The sequence below is a fragment of the Callithrix jacchus genome, chromosome 7 (genome assembly GCF_049354715.1).
Source record: "Callithrix jacchus isolate 240 chromosome 7, calJac240_pri, whole genome shotgun sequence".
NCBI lineage: Eukaryota > Metazoa > Chordata > Mammalia > Primates > Cebidae > Callithrix > Callithrix jacchus.
The window spans coordinates 81,498,385-81,515,458 of NC_133508.1; the positions used below are offsets into that span (position 1 = coordinate 81,498,385).

At 51.2% G+C, this 17,074-nt stretch overlaps 1 protein-coding gene across 20 annotated transcripts in view; it reads right to left on the minus strand.

Moving 5' to 3' along the window:
- The window catches only part of BEST4 (bestrophin 4), a 19,687-nt gene continuing 2,613 nt past the window's right edge, over positions 1-17,074 (minus strand). For 3 of the 20 annotated variants that reach the window (XM_078331541.1, XM_078331543.1, XM_078331542.1), the window contains exons 2-13: positions 16,682-16,738; positions 11,216-12,743; positions 10,926-11,103; positions 6,055-6,218; positions 5,873-5,967; positions 4,917-5,201; positions 4,580-4,734; positions 4,105-4,182; positions 3,614-3,811; positions 3,410-3,490; positions 3,137-3,291; positions 2,125-2,992 (exon numbers count right to left, since the gene is read on the minus strand). In XM_078331541.1, coding sequence (XP_078187667.1) covers positions 2,719-2,992; positions 3,137-3,291; positions 3,410-3,490; positions 3,614-3,811; positions 4,105-4,182; positions 4,580-4,734; positions 4,917-5,201; positions 5,873-5,967; positions 6,055-6,206 — 1,473 coding nt within the window. In that variant the 5' untranslated portion in view covers positions 6,207-6,218; positions 10,926-11,103; positions 11,216-12,743; positions 16,682-16,738 and the 3' untranslated portion in view covers positions 2,125-2,718. Of the gene's footprint in view, positions 116-2,124; positions 2,993-3,136; positions 3,292-3,409; positions 3,491-3,613; positions 3,812-4,104; positions 4,183-4,579; positions 4,735-4,916; positions 5,202-5,872; positions 5,968-6,054; positions 6,556-6,624; positions 6,667-10,925; positions 11,104-11,215; positions 12,744-16,681; positions 16,739-17,074 lie in introns of those variants that run through there. The other 17 variants (XM_017974656.4, XM_017974657.5, XM_035251243.3 and 14 more) reach the window with 15 other exon arrangements.

The window sequence follows — 17,074 nt, forward strand, 5'->3', positions numbered from 1 at the left end:
CATACTTTGCCGATTTTTTCTCTTTATTCCTTAATCTGACAAAGTTTGCTCTCTTCCCTTTGGAATGTTACTTCAGGGAAACAAGGATATTTGTTTCCCGCTGTGTGTCTGGCACCTGGAAAAGTGTATGGACATTTATTAGGTACTCGAATATATGCAGATTAATTGGGAAAACATTCTTGAGATTTTATTAAGTTTGGCCAGTTTGGGAGGCTGAGGTGGACTTGAGGTCAGAAGTTAAAACCAGCCTGGCCAACATGGTGAACCCCATCTCTACTAAAGATACAAAAGATTATCGGGGCATGGTGGCACAGATCTGTAATCCCAGCTATTCACGAGGCTGAGGCATGAGAATTGCTTGAACCCGGGAAGGCAGAGGTTGCAGTGAGCCAAGATATGTTCATAAAACCAGTGGGTTCTATCTCTAAAGTCTTGAAATCCGTCTACTCTCTATTTCTACCACCTTCACAGATGACCATTGTCACCATGGAACAAGGCCTGTAAAAGCTGCCCCAAAAAATCCTCAAATACTGGCTGGGCACGGTGGCTCACACCTGTAATCCCAGCACTTTGGGAGGCCAAGGCGGGTGGATCACGAGGTCAAGAGATCGAGACCATCCTGGCCAACATGGGAAAACCCCATCTCTACTAAAAATACAAAAAATTAGCCGGACGTCGTGGCACATGCCTGTAATCCCAGCTACTTAGGAGGCCGAGACAGGAGAATCACTTGAACCCAGGAGACAGAGGTTGCAGTGAGCCGAGAATGTGCCATTGCACTCCAGCCTGGGCAACAAGAGCGAAACTCCCCCCCGCCAAAAAAAAAAATCCTCAAATACCTTCTGAATGAATGGCTCTCATTGTTGGGTGCTACTGTCTCCACATTATAGATTTGGAAACTGTGGCTTAGTTAGAATATTCACTATCCTGTGGACGTACAGATGGAAAGAAGCAAAGCCAGCATTAGAATGCAGTCAACTGACCCTGCCAGAGGCTGGAGTCTACTCACTGCACTCTAGTGTCCCCCTCTGTCTTCCTCCTTTGTTCTGGGATTTATCCTGTGGCCTTAATATTCAGTTTTGGGGCCTGGCATGGTGGCTCACGCCTATAATCCCAGCACTTTGGGAGGCTGAGGCGGGTGGATCACGAGGTCAAGAGATCGAGACCATCCTGGTCAACACGGTGAAACCCCGTCTCTACTAAAAATACAAAAATTAGCTGGGCATGGTGGTGCACACCTGTAGTCCCAGCTACTCAGGAGGCTGAAGCAGGAGAATTGCTTGAACCCAGGAGGTGGAGGTTGCGGTGAGCCGAGATCGTGCCATTGCACTCCAGTCTGGGTAGCAACAGCGAAACTCCATCTCAAAAAAAAAAAAAATTCAGTTTTGGCCTTCACTAATTTCTTTAGGTCGAGACTGGGACTTAGAAGGCAGCAATCTTAAAGGAGCACAGTTTTACCGCAATTCCAATGTAGTGCTCTGTGGGAGATTATTTCCAGAAGGTTTTGTGTGCTTTTGGAAACAGAGTCTGGCTCTAACTGAGGGCTGGAGTACAGTGACGTGATCTTGGCTCACTGCAACCTCCGCCTCCCAGGTTCAAGCAATTCTTGCACCTCAGCCTCCCAAGCAGCTGGCATTACAGATATCCACCATCACAATCAACTGAATTTTGTATTTTTAGTAAAGACAGGGTTTCACCATGTCGGCCAAGCTGGTCTCTAACTCCTGTCCTCTGGTGATCCGCCCACCTTGGTTTCCCAAAGTGTTGGGATTACAGGTTTAAGCCACTGTGCCTGACCCCAGAAGGCTCTTTTCTTACATCAGCTGAGTGACCCCAGTGCTGCAGGCCCACCATGGAGATGGGCCTGGGCTTCCACCCATAAACTGTACTTGTTCTCCCTGTGTGGTTGGTGGGAGTGGAGAAGGGCTTGGCACATTGAAATCCCAATGCTAGGTCTAGGGTGGGTGCTGGATAGCTGCCTTCATATCTGACTTTAATCAGCTCCAAAACAGATTCCCAAACCCTTCCTTCATCTTCATCCTACTGCACCCATGCCAATTCAATTTTAAACAATTATAACTGCACAACTAATAAATATATTCTCAGTGTAAACAAAAACAAAAGTTAAAGAAAAACTTGAATATATTCTCAATGTAAACAAAAACTTGAACATTACAGATAAGGCAGAAGTCCCCCAGCACACAGGGATGCCTCTTCTGAGTAAGGTTACCAGGGTAACGTATACCTCTTCAAGCACTGCTTCACGTGACTCTCAGATTGCGCTTCCTGGACCAGCAGCACAGCGTCACCTGGGAACTTGTTAGAAATGCAAGTTATCGGGCACCATCCCAAATCTAATGCACTCTTTTGACAAGAGCTTCAGTGATGCTGATCCTTACTCAAGTTTGAGAACCACTGGCCTAACTTCCCGTTGCTGTGAAGCTAACCTTACACCTGGTCCTCTGTGGCTAGGCTTTTATTTTTCTAATTTCACCTCCCCTAAGCAACCCATCCAACCTTCTCTACCACCAAAGTGGACACATTCCCAGACCTGGCCCAGGCCCTTCCTGTCATCTTCTTTTTCAAGTTCTGTCCCTAAATGCTTTGGCCTTCAAGGCACTCAGGAAAAGCTGGTTTAATAGAACTGGCAAGCAGGACCGCGCATGGCAGGGAAGGGGGGCAGTGTGTGTGGGGAAGCAGGCGGGGGCAGGCGAGACCTCAAGGCTCCAGGGCCTCGTCCCCGGACTCCGCCGCCTCTTCTTCGATGCGGGATGCGGCCTCGGGGTCTCCGCCCTCCTCGGCCCGGAGGCGAAGCAGATGCGGGGTGCGGGGGGTGCCTCGCGCGCGGCTGAAGTTCCGGAGGCTGATGGCCGGGGAGGGCGCCCCTGCGCCCAGGAAGCGGCCGAGCAGCGGTGTCTGCGCGGCGGGCGCGGGCCGACCCGACGCGGGCGACGCCTCCACCTGCAGGCTCTGCTCAGGTTCGTCGCTCATGCTGCGGGCGAGAGGGCGGGCTGAGCCGGGGCGTGGGGAGGCGGGATTGGCTCTCTGGGAGGGACCGAGGCATTGGTGTCCCAGAGGCTGAGCGGGGACACGCGTGCCGAGTCAGGTGCGGTCTCCGCCAGCACGGGCCACTCACCGCAGGTTGAAGGTGGAGCCCAGGAAGGAGGGCCGCAGAGACTCGGCCGCCGTGGCCACAGTGTAGGGTGGCTGCGGCTGGTCCTCATCCCAGTACTGGTCCTTCTCGGCGGGGGGCAGGTTCTGGTACATTTCGTCCACGGATAGAAGGGACACCTGGGCCAGCAGCAAGTCACAAGGATCCTCCTCTCGTTTCCTTCCCACGGAGGGGCTGAGAGCTGACCCTCTGAAGAGGGAGCTCAGGAGCTGTCCCCGACTCCTGATCCTTGCTCACCTGCAAGTTGCGGTCTATGAGCTGGTTTGTCTCAAAGTCGTCATCGTCCTCACCAAATGGGTTGATGATCTGTTCAGCCACCTGTAGGTGGCAAAGACAGTGTTTTCTGGGCTCAGAGCCCCACATTTTTTTCCCCAAAGTTGGGGCAGATCCTGTGCTCACATCTCTACAGGACAGGCTGGTATGCCCATCTGCAGTGCCCACCTTGAGCCAGCCAGCATAGAAGAAGAACTGCAGTAGAGTGGTGAGAGGCACATACATGTCCAGGTCTCCCAGGGCCGGGGCTGGCTCCTGGCCTGACTCCAGAGGCTTCTGAGGTTTGGCAACCCCTGCCTCTGGCTCCACAAACTGTCGGCCAACCAGGGAGAGGCCAAAGAAGGAGTAGACAGCTATGGTCACGACCTGGGGAAGGAAGAGCCAGGCTCAGAGCAGGGTTCAGCGGGACAGGAAGAAATGCCACCCCTGCCTATGAGGCTCTATGGGAAGTCTGACAAGCAATTAAATATGTATCCTGGTGTGGCAGCACCAGTGGGGACAGGGTCACCTTGGTGGGGCTGGAGGGAGGCTTTGAGGATGAACCCAATGCCTCAGGGGATTGAAATGGCCAGGCAAGTACCATCTCTAATTCTTCTCATCTCACACACAGCACAGGACATATGGTAGGCACTGGGACCGGGGAGAGGAGAGGCAATTACTTGGGTGTAGACGAGGGGGATGCTGATCCAGTCATAGTGGAATAGCATGCTGCACTTGGCTCGGTACTTGTTCAGCTCCTGGGGGAACAGCAGGAACAGGAAGTCAGCAGAAGTGAGGAAGGAACAGGGGCGCCCAGCACAAACTAGGCCTGGGCCCAGCCAGGAGGCTCATTCCCATTCTGCCCTCAGAGGTGTATTAGACTGGGGTGCTTGAATCCCAGCTCTGCTAACTAGGTGTGTAACTTAGGCAAGTTTCATTTCCATTCTGTGCCTCCGTTTCCGCATCTGTACAAGGAGGATGATAGTACCTATCTCAAAAGTTGCTGTAAGGGATGAATGAGTTAACATATCTACAGTGCTTCTAAAAGGCCGGAGTACACAGTTGGTGCCATACAAATGTTAGGCACAAAAATTATTAGTCACCTTCAAAATAAGAGGGAGGAGGGCAGATGGGTCCGGTCCGGGGCTGACTCACTTCCAAAAGTAGACAGAGAGCGATGTCGTCACGGATTCGCCCGTCCCTCCGGGCCTGGGCCGCTAGGTTGGTGAACCACACACAGGGCACCCAATATTTGTTGAAGTCGGATTTCAGGCTCTCAAACTTTTTCCTCTCTTCCTGGGACATGAAACCTGCGGGAGTAAACCGGGTGGGGTGCAGTTGCACCCTCTGCCGCCAGGGGAGGCTGCTGTTCCGCTGTCTGGTTGCCCTCCCTCGCGTCCACCGGCCGTCCCAGGACTCGCGGTTCCGCGTCCTGGTCGCGGTCCAGACCCTTCCCTGGAGGCCCCTGTTCCCAGCCTCTGCCAAACAGCACCTGCATCCGGCCGTGGGCCGGCCCCACAGAGGCTTCCGGCAAGCGGCGCACCTGCGTCCACCACGTGCTCCATGGTGGGGAAGCGCTTGAGCACGCGGGTGCTGACCGAGCGCAGCACCAGCACGGAAGCCAGGTTCGCGTAGCGGATGAGGGTGCGGCGCAGCAGGCGGCCCCGCTGGTCCACGCCGTGCACGCTGGCAGAGATGACGCACATCAGCTGGTCTGGCAGAGGGATGCTTGTGTACTGAGACCACCAGCGGTTCACCACCAGAGTCACATAGAAACCTGCTTGGCCGCCATGGTAGAGGGAATAGGAAGGGAAGGTGGAGAACCTGGAAGTCGGAGCGCCTCGCCTCCCCCAGCAGAGGCCCTAGTCCAGGCCAGTTGAATCGTGGCAGGGGGAAGGAAATATTCGGCTCCAGTGCCCTGCCGTGCCAGACCAGGAGGAGGGAAGAGGGCAAACTTCCTTCAGCAGAGGGAAAGTGGGGGTTCAAAGCCAGGAGACTGCTTCCCAGGAGGATGGGGAAGGGGTTGTCACCTCTGTCCAGCTCCCCTCCAGTGCCCAGGGTGGGCTTGTGAAGCCAGCAGGTGTCTTGTGCCTTGCTGGAAGTGAGGGTCCCGGAAGTGATAGGGCCCTGCCCTCCAGAAGCCCTGGACCCAGCTCCCAGCTCCGGTGCCTGCTGGGCCTGCTCTGGCTGACCAGGCTCTGCCACTCTGTTGAGTGATTCTTTTTTTTTTTTTTTTTTTTTTTAGGGGAGTCTTGCTACATTTCGGAGGCTGGACTGGAACTCCTGGGCTCAAGCGATCCTCTCACCTCAGCCTCTTGAGTAGCTGAGACTGCAGGTGCACCACCACACCATCTATTGGATAATTCTGATCCTTGGAGCTGTCAACCCAACCCAGAGGTCAGGGAAGACAGTAAGGAGGATACAGGAAAAACTAGAAGGGGGCCTTACCCAGTACAAAGGACAAAGGGATGAGGTTCGCTGAGCGGTTGCAGTACCGGGCTACCTGAGCATACACATGCCTCTGCTCCTGGGTCAGCAGCAGCCTGGGGAAGACAGGTATAGGCTTGGGTTAGAGGGAGGTGGGTGGCCCAGTCTCCCCGCTTCTGCAAGCTCTAAGAGCCTAACCTTACCGGTAGATGATGCTAAGCACAGTGTACAAGGCCACAAAGAGGAAGAATTCCTTGTAGAGGAGCTTGTAGATGCTTCCCCTCCATCGAAGAAGAAGTCCAGAGAAACCTCCAAAGCGGGCCTCTGCTACTTTGAGAGTGTATGAAACCGTCATGGTGCTGAGATCCTGGGGCAGGAGGTAACAAGAGTTGCCCCCAGGGCTGTCCTTTAGTTCCCCAGACAACCTCCCTTCCACTCTGGTCTCACACACCCCAGCCTTCACCTGCATCAGTGGAAAGAGGGCAGGAGCCTGCAGAGCAGAAAAGCACACCCCATCCCCTGCAGAACTCAGCAGTACACGGCAAAACCAGGCTAGAGTTGGGCAAGGTAGAACTGAGATCTATGTCCCTTCATGCATGAGGCTTCCTCAAGCTCCTCTTCAGTCTGCAGGGCTAGGGATAACCAGATCCTAAACTGCTGCGGACAAGAGACACAGCTCCTGCCCAAACCCACTGCTATTCCTTGGAGCCTTGCTCTGGAAGCTGATTAACTAGTCTATCAAGGCCCAGGGCACTCCTACCCCCATCCCATACCTGCCTGCCTGCTCTGGGCAGCAGCCGTGTGGAGGAAGAACTGGGCTAGACTTCACCCCCCACAGACTTAAGTACCCCTGGGGTCTATAAAGTCAGGCTGGACTGAGGCCTATCACTGATGGATTGAAGCTGTCATCCAGCTTCCCCTGGTGCTGGGAACTGGGTGTGTCTCTGTACCCCTGTAGGGCTGGGCTGGCCTCTGAGTGGCAGTAATGCCACCTATAATGACCCCACAGCTCACACAGACGACACCATGTCCTTCAAGCCAGTCTGACAGGAATTACTGTCCCACGTTTCAGGTGGGAAGACAGATGCATGATAAACTGTTATAATAATACCAGCTGCTGATTACAGAGCACTGACTAAGTGACAGGCGCCATGCCAAGGGCACTACTATGTTATCCTCTCATGAAATCCTCATCACAGCCCCATAAGGTAGGAATCAATCTTCCACATTTCACAGATGAGGTTCCAAGAGGTAAATGACTTGCCCACTGTTGGCCACACAGCTAGAGCATATTGGAGGTAGGATTCAAAGCCAGGGCTGATGGACTTCCAATGCTGGAAGTGGCCTGGCAAGGGCGTGAGCTCCAGAACCCATCCTGTGCAGTGGCCACACTCCCAGGCTTCTTGTTCAGGCTCTGGGGGTCTTGGCCAGGCTCTTCCCCATCCATGCCACAGGGCTGGCAGCCACAGATCTGGAAGTTCAGGATAGGAGTGCAGGCCCTGTTAAGCCCTGTGTCCAACATCCTGACTCCTAGGGGCGCCCAGGATTTGAATGGCCACTTTCACCTCTGGGTTTCAATTTCTTCATCTGTCAAACAGAGGAAGTAATACCTAAGGTGCCGATAGAACCTCTGCTACCAGGCGCAGTGGCTTATCCCTGTAATCCTAGCACTTGAGGTCAGTCCACTTGAGGTCAGGAGTTAGAGACCAGCCTGGCCTAACATGGTGAAACCCTGTCTCTACTGAAAATACAAAAATTAGCCGGGCAGCACGCAACTGTAATCCCAGGTATGTGGGAGGCTGAGGCAGGAGAATCGCTTGAACCCAGGGAGGCAGAGGTTGCAATGAGCCAAGATTGTGCCACTGCACTCTAGCCTGGGCCAGGCAAGTACCATTACTAATTCTCTAAAAGAAATAGAATCTCAATGGGAGAATCACTTGAACCCAGGAGGTGGAGGTTGCTGTGAGCTAAGATTGCGCCACTGTACTCCAGCCTGTCTGGGGTACAGAGCAAGTCTCTGTCAAAAAAAGAAAGAAAGAAAGACAGAAAGAGAAAGAGAATCTCAAAATGAGAAGAGAATTGGCAGTTCACATACCCTCCCAGTGCTAAGATAAGTGAACAATGAAAATCCCAAGAGCAGTGGTCTTGCCTCTGTCTTGTTTGGGGACGTTCCTCACCCTACACTGTGAGCTGGTTCTCAACTGCAAGAGTTTCCTTGGCCGGGCACTGTGGCTCACGCCTGTAATCCCAGCACTTTGGAAGGCTGAGGTGGGCGGATCACCTGAGGTCAGGAGTTCGAGACCAGCCTGACCAACATGGAGAAACCTCATCTCTGTATTTTAAAGAAAGAAAGAGTTTTCCAAAGAGAGGAAGCACAGAGGTGGTTTTGAGCACAGGCTTGGGAGTCGGGCAAACCTGGGTCTGAATCTCAGCTTTCTGTAACTGTGCAAGTTACCTAATCTCTCTGAACCTCAGTTTCCTCCTCTGCAAAGCAGGATCCAGAACACCTAACCTCATGGAGCAATTTTGAGTATTCACATAAACAATGCATACGGCCTAGAGCACTGTGGGTGGTTGGCTTGGGCTGCTGTTACTATGAAAAGTTGAATCTGTTTCTCTTTGGTTTCTTACTATTGGTCTACTCTTGCCTCCTAAGCCCTCCAAACTAGACAGTCTCTGAGAAATGAGGAGGCAGAGGCCTTTTCCTGATGTCCTGCTAACCTGCCCCAGACCAAACAGTGCTGGGTCCTGGCTTTTTTTTTTTTTTTTTTAAGACGGGGTTTCACCATGTTGGTCAGGCTGGTCATGAACTCTCCCGACCTCAGGTAATCTGCCTGCCTTGGCCTCCAAAGTGCTTGGATTACAGGCGTGAGCTACCACGCCCAGCCGGGTCCTGGCTTTTAAGCTGGATACTCGAGACCTTCTGAGACTTACCCACCTCTACCCTCATCACCAGCCTCTGCCTACTTCATTTTTAATTTTTTTTAATTTTAATTTTTGTGAGTGCATAGTAGGTGTATATGCCTCGCTCATTTTTAACTGTTTCTTCAAGGTGCAGCTCAGAGCACCCTCTAGGAAGCCTTCCATGATCTCCCCAACTTCCTCCTCAAAGCTCTATGGGTTTTCTCTCTTGCAGCGGTTAACCACAGTGGTCTAGGATCTGTTTACAGGGCAAGCTCCCCTCTAGCCCATGAGACACCTGAGAACAGTTTTGAATCTGATTCATTTAAGTAAAGCTAGGAGGCTGCAGTGGCTCATGCCTGTAATCCTGATACTTTGGGAGGCTGAAGTGGGAGGATCATTTGAGCCCAGGAGGTTGAGACCAACCTGGGGAACATTGTGAGACCTGTCTCTACAAATTTTTTTTTTAAGTGAGCTGGGTGTGGTAGTGTGTGCCGTAGTCCCAGGTACTTGGGAGGCTGAGGTGGGAGGATCACTTGAGCTCAGGAGTTTGAGGCTACAGTGAGCCATGATACAGCCTCTGCACTCCAGCTTGGGTGACAGAGCGAGACCCTGTCTCAAAACAAAAACAAACCAAACAAAAAACAGCTGGGGAGGACTTGAAACCAAGCAAGCTTATTTTTCTTTCTTTCTTCTTCTCATCCTTCCCTCCTTCTTGCCTCCCTCCACCCCCTCTTCCTTTTTCTGTTTCTCTTGTCCCTTTTAAAATGAAAGACATCTGTTCCCCCACCCCACCCCTGCTATTTTGTGATTTCCCAGATGAGCCAAGGTCATGGCCTTACTGGAAGTGGAGTTATGTTCTTCTGGGTTTCCCATGTCAAGAAAGAATAGGAGAGAGGGAGAGAGAGAGAGAGAGAGAGAGAGAGAGAGAGAGAGAAACTGTGTGTGTGTGTGTGTGTGTGTGTGTGTGTGTGTGTGTGTCCAGGACCTGACTGCCTGACCGACCTGGGGAGGATGATATACCAGCTCCTGGGCCTCAGGCATCATGGCCAGGCAGTTCATTCCCATGCTGCTATATGTGACTTTCCTAGACCCTCTGGGCTGCTTACCACTTAAAGATGTTTCAGGACTTGGAAAGCCAGGTCCTGGGAGTGCAGGAGCTCAGGCCATGTCTCCCTGACAGCTCTACTCCAGGAAGCCCGGCTGGCTGCATTTCAATCCTGCACCCCACCCGCACCTGTGGCCCTCACACCTCTGCTTGTTACCAGCCCTGTGGTCTGTGAATTTCCCACAGAGCCAGGGATAAAAGTGCATGACCTAAAGCCTCTGCCAGAGGAAGAGGGCGGTCCCCAGGCCCACCCAGTCTCTACCTGCTGAATCACCTTATCTTCCTTCTCAGCTGCTGACCAGTCCCCTGGTTTATGGTACAGGAGAGGGAACCACTCAGCCCATAAATCACCTGCCCCACCTTTCCTTATCCTCCAGCTCTGCCTCTCCCTCCCTATTGGCCCTGCCCACCCATGCCCCTGTCCCGTCCTCACAGCTGAGAGCTGGTTGTATGGCTTGGTGGTGAAATGGATTCTGGAGCCACACTGCCCAGGTTCCTAAGTCCAGGCTTTGCCATGGTCATCAAGCTTTGTGACCTTAGGTAAGCCATTGAACTTTTAAAATTCCCATGTGAATTTAAAAAGTGGCTCATGCCTGTAATCCCAATACTTTGGGAAGGCCAAGGCAGGCGGATCACTTGAAGTCAGGAGTTTGAGACCAGCCTGACCAACATGGCAAAATCCTGTCACTACTAAAAATGCAAAAAAAAATTAGCCAGGCTTGGTGGCAGACACAGTAAACCCAGCTACTCAAGGCTGAGGTGGGAGAATCACTTGAACCTGGGAAATGGAGGTTGCAATGAGCCCTGATCACGCCATTGCACTCCAGCCTGGGTGACAAAGCAAGACTTTGTCTCAAAAAAAAAAAAAAATTCCCCATGGGGAAATAGGGATGATAATGCCTATGGCATGGAGTGGTTGTGAACATTAGGTGGGAAGTGCTATGTGGCTATCAGCACATCTCTTATCTTAGGTTGGCTTTATCCCTTCCACCTCTGCACCCACCAAGGACACCTGCCATCTCCTTATTGCTGAAGCCAATAGCCCTTCCCAAGTCCTAACCTTACCTGGCATCTCTCATTCTTGACCCTCCTCCATTGGTCTCTGTGATCTGACACTCAAGAGATTCTGGGCCAAGCGCAGTGGCTCATGACTATAATCCTAGCACTTTGGGAGACCAAGGCGGGATCATTTGAGTCCAGGAATTTGAGACCAGCCAGGGTTTAGAGATGGCAAAACCCGTCTCTACAAAAAATACAAAAAATTAGCTGGACTTGGTGGCACATGCCTCTATCCCAGCTACTTGGAGGCTGAGGTGGGAGGATTGCTTGAGCCAGGAGGTCCAGGCTGCAGTTACCTGTGATTGCACCATGGTACTCCAGCCTGGGTGACAGAGCGAGACTCCGGCTAAACAAACAAACAAACAACAAAAGACAGAACAGGAAGACAAGAGAATAAGCTCACAGCCCCAGCCGGGGGTGGGCCCACCCAGCCAGTTGAGGAAGGCATAGGAAGAGGGCAAGAAAGCCCAGATGGGATTTTATTTTGTGCCTGAGTGCTGGCCCCTGGCAGGGATCAGACAGCCTGGGCTCTACCTTAAATCCCAGTCTGGGAAGAGAAGGAAACCCAGCATTAGGCTCAGCACCTACATGCTTGGCAGCAGCTCCTCAACTTTGGGGAGGAGGCTCTAGAGAACCAGGCCTAGAGGGCAAATCAGCTTTTTCTCCTGAGAAGCCCGTCCTGGCCCCCTAGTCCCCACTTTCCACACCCACTCCCTGGCTTTATTGTCAGACTCCACTCTGAACTCACCAAGTTCAAAACTTAGGGGAGCTTGGGAACTTGGCAAATTGGGGAAGGGGCAAGTAGACCTTACTCCTTCATACACATTGCAATGCCTTTGGGGGTCTGGCACCTGGACTGTTCCAGCCACCCTTCCCCCTTTCCTCCAGCTACTCTGAACTTTCAGTTCTTTCAAGAACCAACAGCTCTCACTCCAGGCCTCAAGGGGCACAGGGTTCCTCTTCTGGAACACTTTCTCCTGTCCATCCTGTTCCTGGCGAACTCCTCTTCAGCGCTCAGCTTTCAACTTAGAAATCTCAGCTTACTTGCATTCCTCAGACTGGGTGTGATCCCACCTCTGGGCTCCCATAGGCCACCCCTACACCCTGTCCGTCTTCACCGCTGTAGCACTAATTACAGGCCAGTGCGGTCGTCCTACCTACAGGTCACTCCAGGGGGCAGCAAAGGACCTGACACCTAAAGGCTGCTCAGGAAAATGTCTGCTGGAAAGATGAACTGGTCGGGCACAATGGCTCACACCTATAATCCCAGCACTTGGGGAATCTGAGGTGGGTGGATCGCTTGAGGCTGGGAGGTCAAGAGCAGCCTGGGTAAACATGGTAAAACTGTGTCTCTACAAAAAACACAAAAAAATGGCCGGGTGCTGTGGCTCACATCTGTAATCCCAGCACTTTGGGAGGCCGAGGCGGGTGGATCACTTGAGGTCAGGAGTTCAAGATCAGCCTGTCCAACATGGTGAAATCCGTCTCTACCAAAAATATAAAAAATTAGCTGATTGTTGTGATGTGTGCCTATAATCCCAGCTACTCAGGAGGCTAAGGTAGAAGAATCACTTGAACCTGGGAGGCAGAGGTTGCAGTGACCCTTGATCATGTCACTGCACTCTACCCTGGGCGACAGAGCAAGACTCTGTCTCAAAGAAAGAAACAAACAAAAAACATTATCTGGATGTGGTGGCACACGCCAGCTGTAGTCCCAGCTACTTGGGAGGCTGAGGTGGGAGGATTGACTGAGTCCAGGAGGTCAAGGCTGCAGGGAGCCATGATTATGCCACTGTACTCCAGCCTGCGCCACACAGGGAAACCCTGTTCAAAAGCAAAAAACAGTGTGTTAGTGTGATATAGCTGGCCTAGAATTAGAACCAGTACAATGCCATTTTAAAATGGGAAAACTGTTTCCATTCTCCTCACAATGACTGCTAGCCATGGCTTCTGTAAACTACTAAGATTACCTGGCAAAATGCAAAGAGAGGACAAGCTGCATACTTTCTCTTATCTGTAACTGCCAGAATTGCTGGCCTTTGTTTACCAAAGTAAGCACCCCCAGATAATTCCATCCTGGCGCCAAGTAACCTAAAATTATGTGGACCCCACACCTGTCCAAATAATGTATAAACTAATGTTTATCTTGACCTCTGTAAACCACTTAAGTGGCAATTGGAATGACAAAAGTCCCCTGGCCCTTGGAATATTTGGAGCCCCCTCACCCTCCTCTCAGCCTAGGAGGTGATTGACAGCTTTCATTCCCATCTCCGTTCCTCACCCCCACTCCCAAGGTGGTTTTGTGGGTATAAAAAGGTCTTGTTACTCTTCTTTCTCGGCCACGGGTTGGAGAGACATGAGTCCTCCGTGGTCGCCGGCAATAAACCCTGCAATTTGGCATACTTTTGTTCTGGTGTTGACTTTCTGTGCTAAGTTCAATGCAACATTAGAACTTGCTAGACTCTGATATAATTAAGATGCCATTACGGGGGAGAACTGTGCCTTTTTCCAAAGTTCATTTTTTAAAATTTATTTATTTTATTATTATTTTTTTTGAGATGGAGTTTCGCTCTTGTTACCCAGGCTGGAGTGCAATGGCGTGATCTCGGCTCACTGCAACCTCCGCCTCTTGGGTTCAGGCAATTCTCCTGCCTCAGCCTCCTGAGTAGCTGGGATTATAGGCACATGCCACCATGCCCAGCTAATTTTTGTATTTTTAGTAGAGACGGGGTTTCACCATGTTGACCAGGATGGTCTTGATCTCTTGACTTCATGATCCACCCGCCTCGGCCTCCCAAAGTGCTGGGATTACAGGCGTTAGCCACCATGCCCGGCCTCATTTTTATTTATTTTTATTATATATATATAAATTTTTTTGAGACAGAGTCTTGCTCAGCTGCCCAGACTACAGTGCAGTGGCATGATCTCAGTGCACTGCAACCACTGTCTCCCAGGTTCAATGATTTTTCATGGCTCCACCTCCCGAGTAGCTGAGATTACAGGCACTTGCCATCATGCCCAGCTACTTTTGTATGTTAATAGAGATGGGGTTTCACTATGTTGGCCAGGCTGGCCTCGAACTCCTGACCTCAGGTGATCTGCCCGCCTCAGCCTCCCAGAGTGCTAAGATTACAGGCATGAGCCACCACACCTGGCCTTTTTTTATATATTATATTTATTTAATTTTATTTATTTTTTAAAAGACGGTGTTTCACCATGTTGGTCAGGCTAGTCTTGAACTCCCGACCTCAGGTGATCCGCCCACGTTGGCCTCCAAAGTGCTTGGATTACAGGCATCAGCCATCACGCCCAGCCCCATTTATTTATTTAGAGAGAGTCTCACTCTTGTCATCCAGGCTGGAGTGGAATGGAGCATTCTCAGCTCACTGCAACCTCCACCTCCCAGGTTCAAGCTTTTCTACTGCCTCAGGCTCCTGAGTAGCTGAGATTACAGGTGCCTGCCACCACACCTGGCTAATTTTTATACTTTTAGTAGAGACTTTTAGGAGTTTCACCATGTTGGTCAGGCTTGTCTCAAACTCCTGACTTCAGGTGATCCACCCACCTTGGCCTTCCACAGTGCTGGGATTACAGGAGTGAGCAACTGTGCCTGGCCAGTCTTTTATATATTTTTTTGAGACAAACTCTGTCTCTCTGGCTGGAGTGCAGTAGCATGATCATGATTCACTGCAGCCTAGACCTCCAGGGTTCAGGGGACCTCCCACTTCAGCCTCCCAACTAGCTGGGATTACAGGGGTGCGCCACCACGTCCAGCTAATTTTTTTTTCTTTTCTCTTTTTCTTTCCATGATGGAAGATTTGTTTTGTTTTTGAGACAGAATCTCACTCTGTCACCCAAGCTGGAATCCAGTGGCGTGATCTCAGCTCACTGCCACCTCCACTTTGCAGGTTCAAGTGATTCTTGTGCCTCAGCTTCCCAAGTAGCTAGGACTACAGATGTGAGCCACCACATCCTGATAATTTTTGTTTTTTTTTTTTGAGATGGAGTCTTGCTGTGTCTCCCCCAGGCTGGAGTGCAGTGGCTCAATCTCGGCTCACTGCAACCTTGCCTCCTGGATTCAAGCGATTCTCCTGCCTCAGCCTCCCGAGTAGCTGGGATTACAGGCTCCTGCCACCATGCCCAGCTAATTTTTTGTATTTTTAGTAGAGACAGGGTTTCAACATGTTGGTCAGCCTGGTCTGGAATTCCTGACCTCAGGTGATCTGCCTGCCTCAGCCTCCCAAGGTGTTGGGATTACGAGTGTGAGCTACTGCACCTAGCCCAATTTTTGTATTTTTTTTTTAGTAGAGATGGGGGTTTCACTATGTTACCCAGGCTGGTCTCAAACTCCTGGACTCAAGTGATCTGCCCAACTCAGCCTCCCAAAGTGCTGCGATTACAGGCATGAGCCAGCACTGCATGGCCCCAAAATTCATATTTTTGTTTGTTTGTTTTTTTGAGACAGGGTCTCCGGAGTGCAGCTCACTTGAACCTCTGCCTACCGGGTTCAAGTGATTCTACTACCTCAGCCTCCAGAGTAGCTGGGACCACAGGCACATGCCACCATGCCCGGCTAATTTTTGTATTTTAAGTGAGGACTGGTTTCACCATGTTGGCCAGGCTGGTCTTGACTCTTGACCTCAGATGATCCAACCCCCTTGGCCTCCCAAAGTGCTGGGATTACAGGCATAAACCACTGCACCTGGCTCAAAATTAGTATTTTGAAGTCCTAACTCCCAGTATCTCAGAATGTGACTATATTTGAATATAGTTCTTAAAAAAGTAATTAAGTTAAAAGGAGGTTGTTAGTTTGGGCGGTAATCCAATCTGACTGGTATCCTTGTGAGAAGATTAGGACACACAGAGATGTGTGCACACACAGAGATAAAGACCACGTGGGCTGGGTGTGGTGGCTCATGCCTGTAATCCCAGAACTTTAGGAGGCTGAGGTGGGCAGATCATGAGGTCAGGAGTTTGAGACCAGCCTGACCAACATGGTGAAACCACGCCTCTACCAAAAATCCAAAAATTAGCTGGATGTGGTGGCAGATGCCTGTAATCCCAGCTACTCAGGAGGCTGAGGCAGGAGAATTGCCTGAACCTGGGAAGCGGAGGTTGCAATGAGCCAAGATCATGCCACTGTACTCCAGGCTAGGCAACAGAGTAAGATTCCATCTCGGAAAAAAAAAAAGAAGAAAAAGACCACGTGAAGTATGAGGGAGAAGACCACCATCTACAAGCCAAAGAGGAAGCCTCAGAAGAAACATCCTCTGCTGTCACCTTGATGTCGGACTTCCAGCCTCTAGAACTGTGAGAAAATAAATTTCTGTTGCTTAAGCCGCACTTAGTAGCATTTTATGGCAGCCCTGGTCAACTAATAGACATTTTACAAATATAAAATTGCAGGTTGGGTGCGGTGGCTCATGCCTATAATCCCAGCACTTTGGGAGGCCAAGGCAGGCGGATCACTTGAGGTCAGGAGTTCAAGACCAGCCTGGCCAATGTGGTGAAACCTCATCTCTACTAAAAAACACAAAAGTTAGCCAGCCATGGTGGCACGCACTTATAATCCCAGCTACTCGGGAGGCTGAGGCAGAAGAATCACTTGAACCTGGGAGGCGAAGGTTGCAGTGAGCCGAGATTGTGCCACTGCACTCCAGCCTGGGCGACAGAGCAAGACTCCATCTCAAAAAACAAACAAACAAAACATTGTAAAATTGAATTTTCCCCTTTGACTCTCTAAATGCCTCAGATCCACTTACCCTGGGGATTTGTCCTTTCTAGCCCCGCCACCATCTCCCCACAGGAAGACTGCTGACCTGTAAGGATAAAGACCAGACTCTTGAGCAGGCACTTAAGGCCTTCCTGCCCACCCCTATCCCCACTCCCCCCCAGTCATCTTGGCTGCTAGTATTTCTCCATGTTTTAGGCTGTCCGGGGTCTCTGTTCAGTGGTCATGAAGGCCAAGGTTGGAGTAGCTGGCCCTCATGGGTCTGATGAGGGATTAGGTGGGATCCTACTAATAGCATACGGAGCGGGATGAAATGGGCCTGAGACTGAGGCCAGGAAAGCAGCAAGGAGCTGTGGCAATCATCCTGACCAGAGAGACTGTGGCCCAGGCCAGGGTGTGAGGGGAAGATGGAGCCAAGGGGATA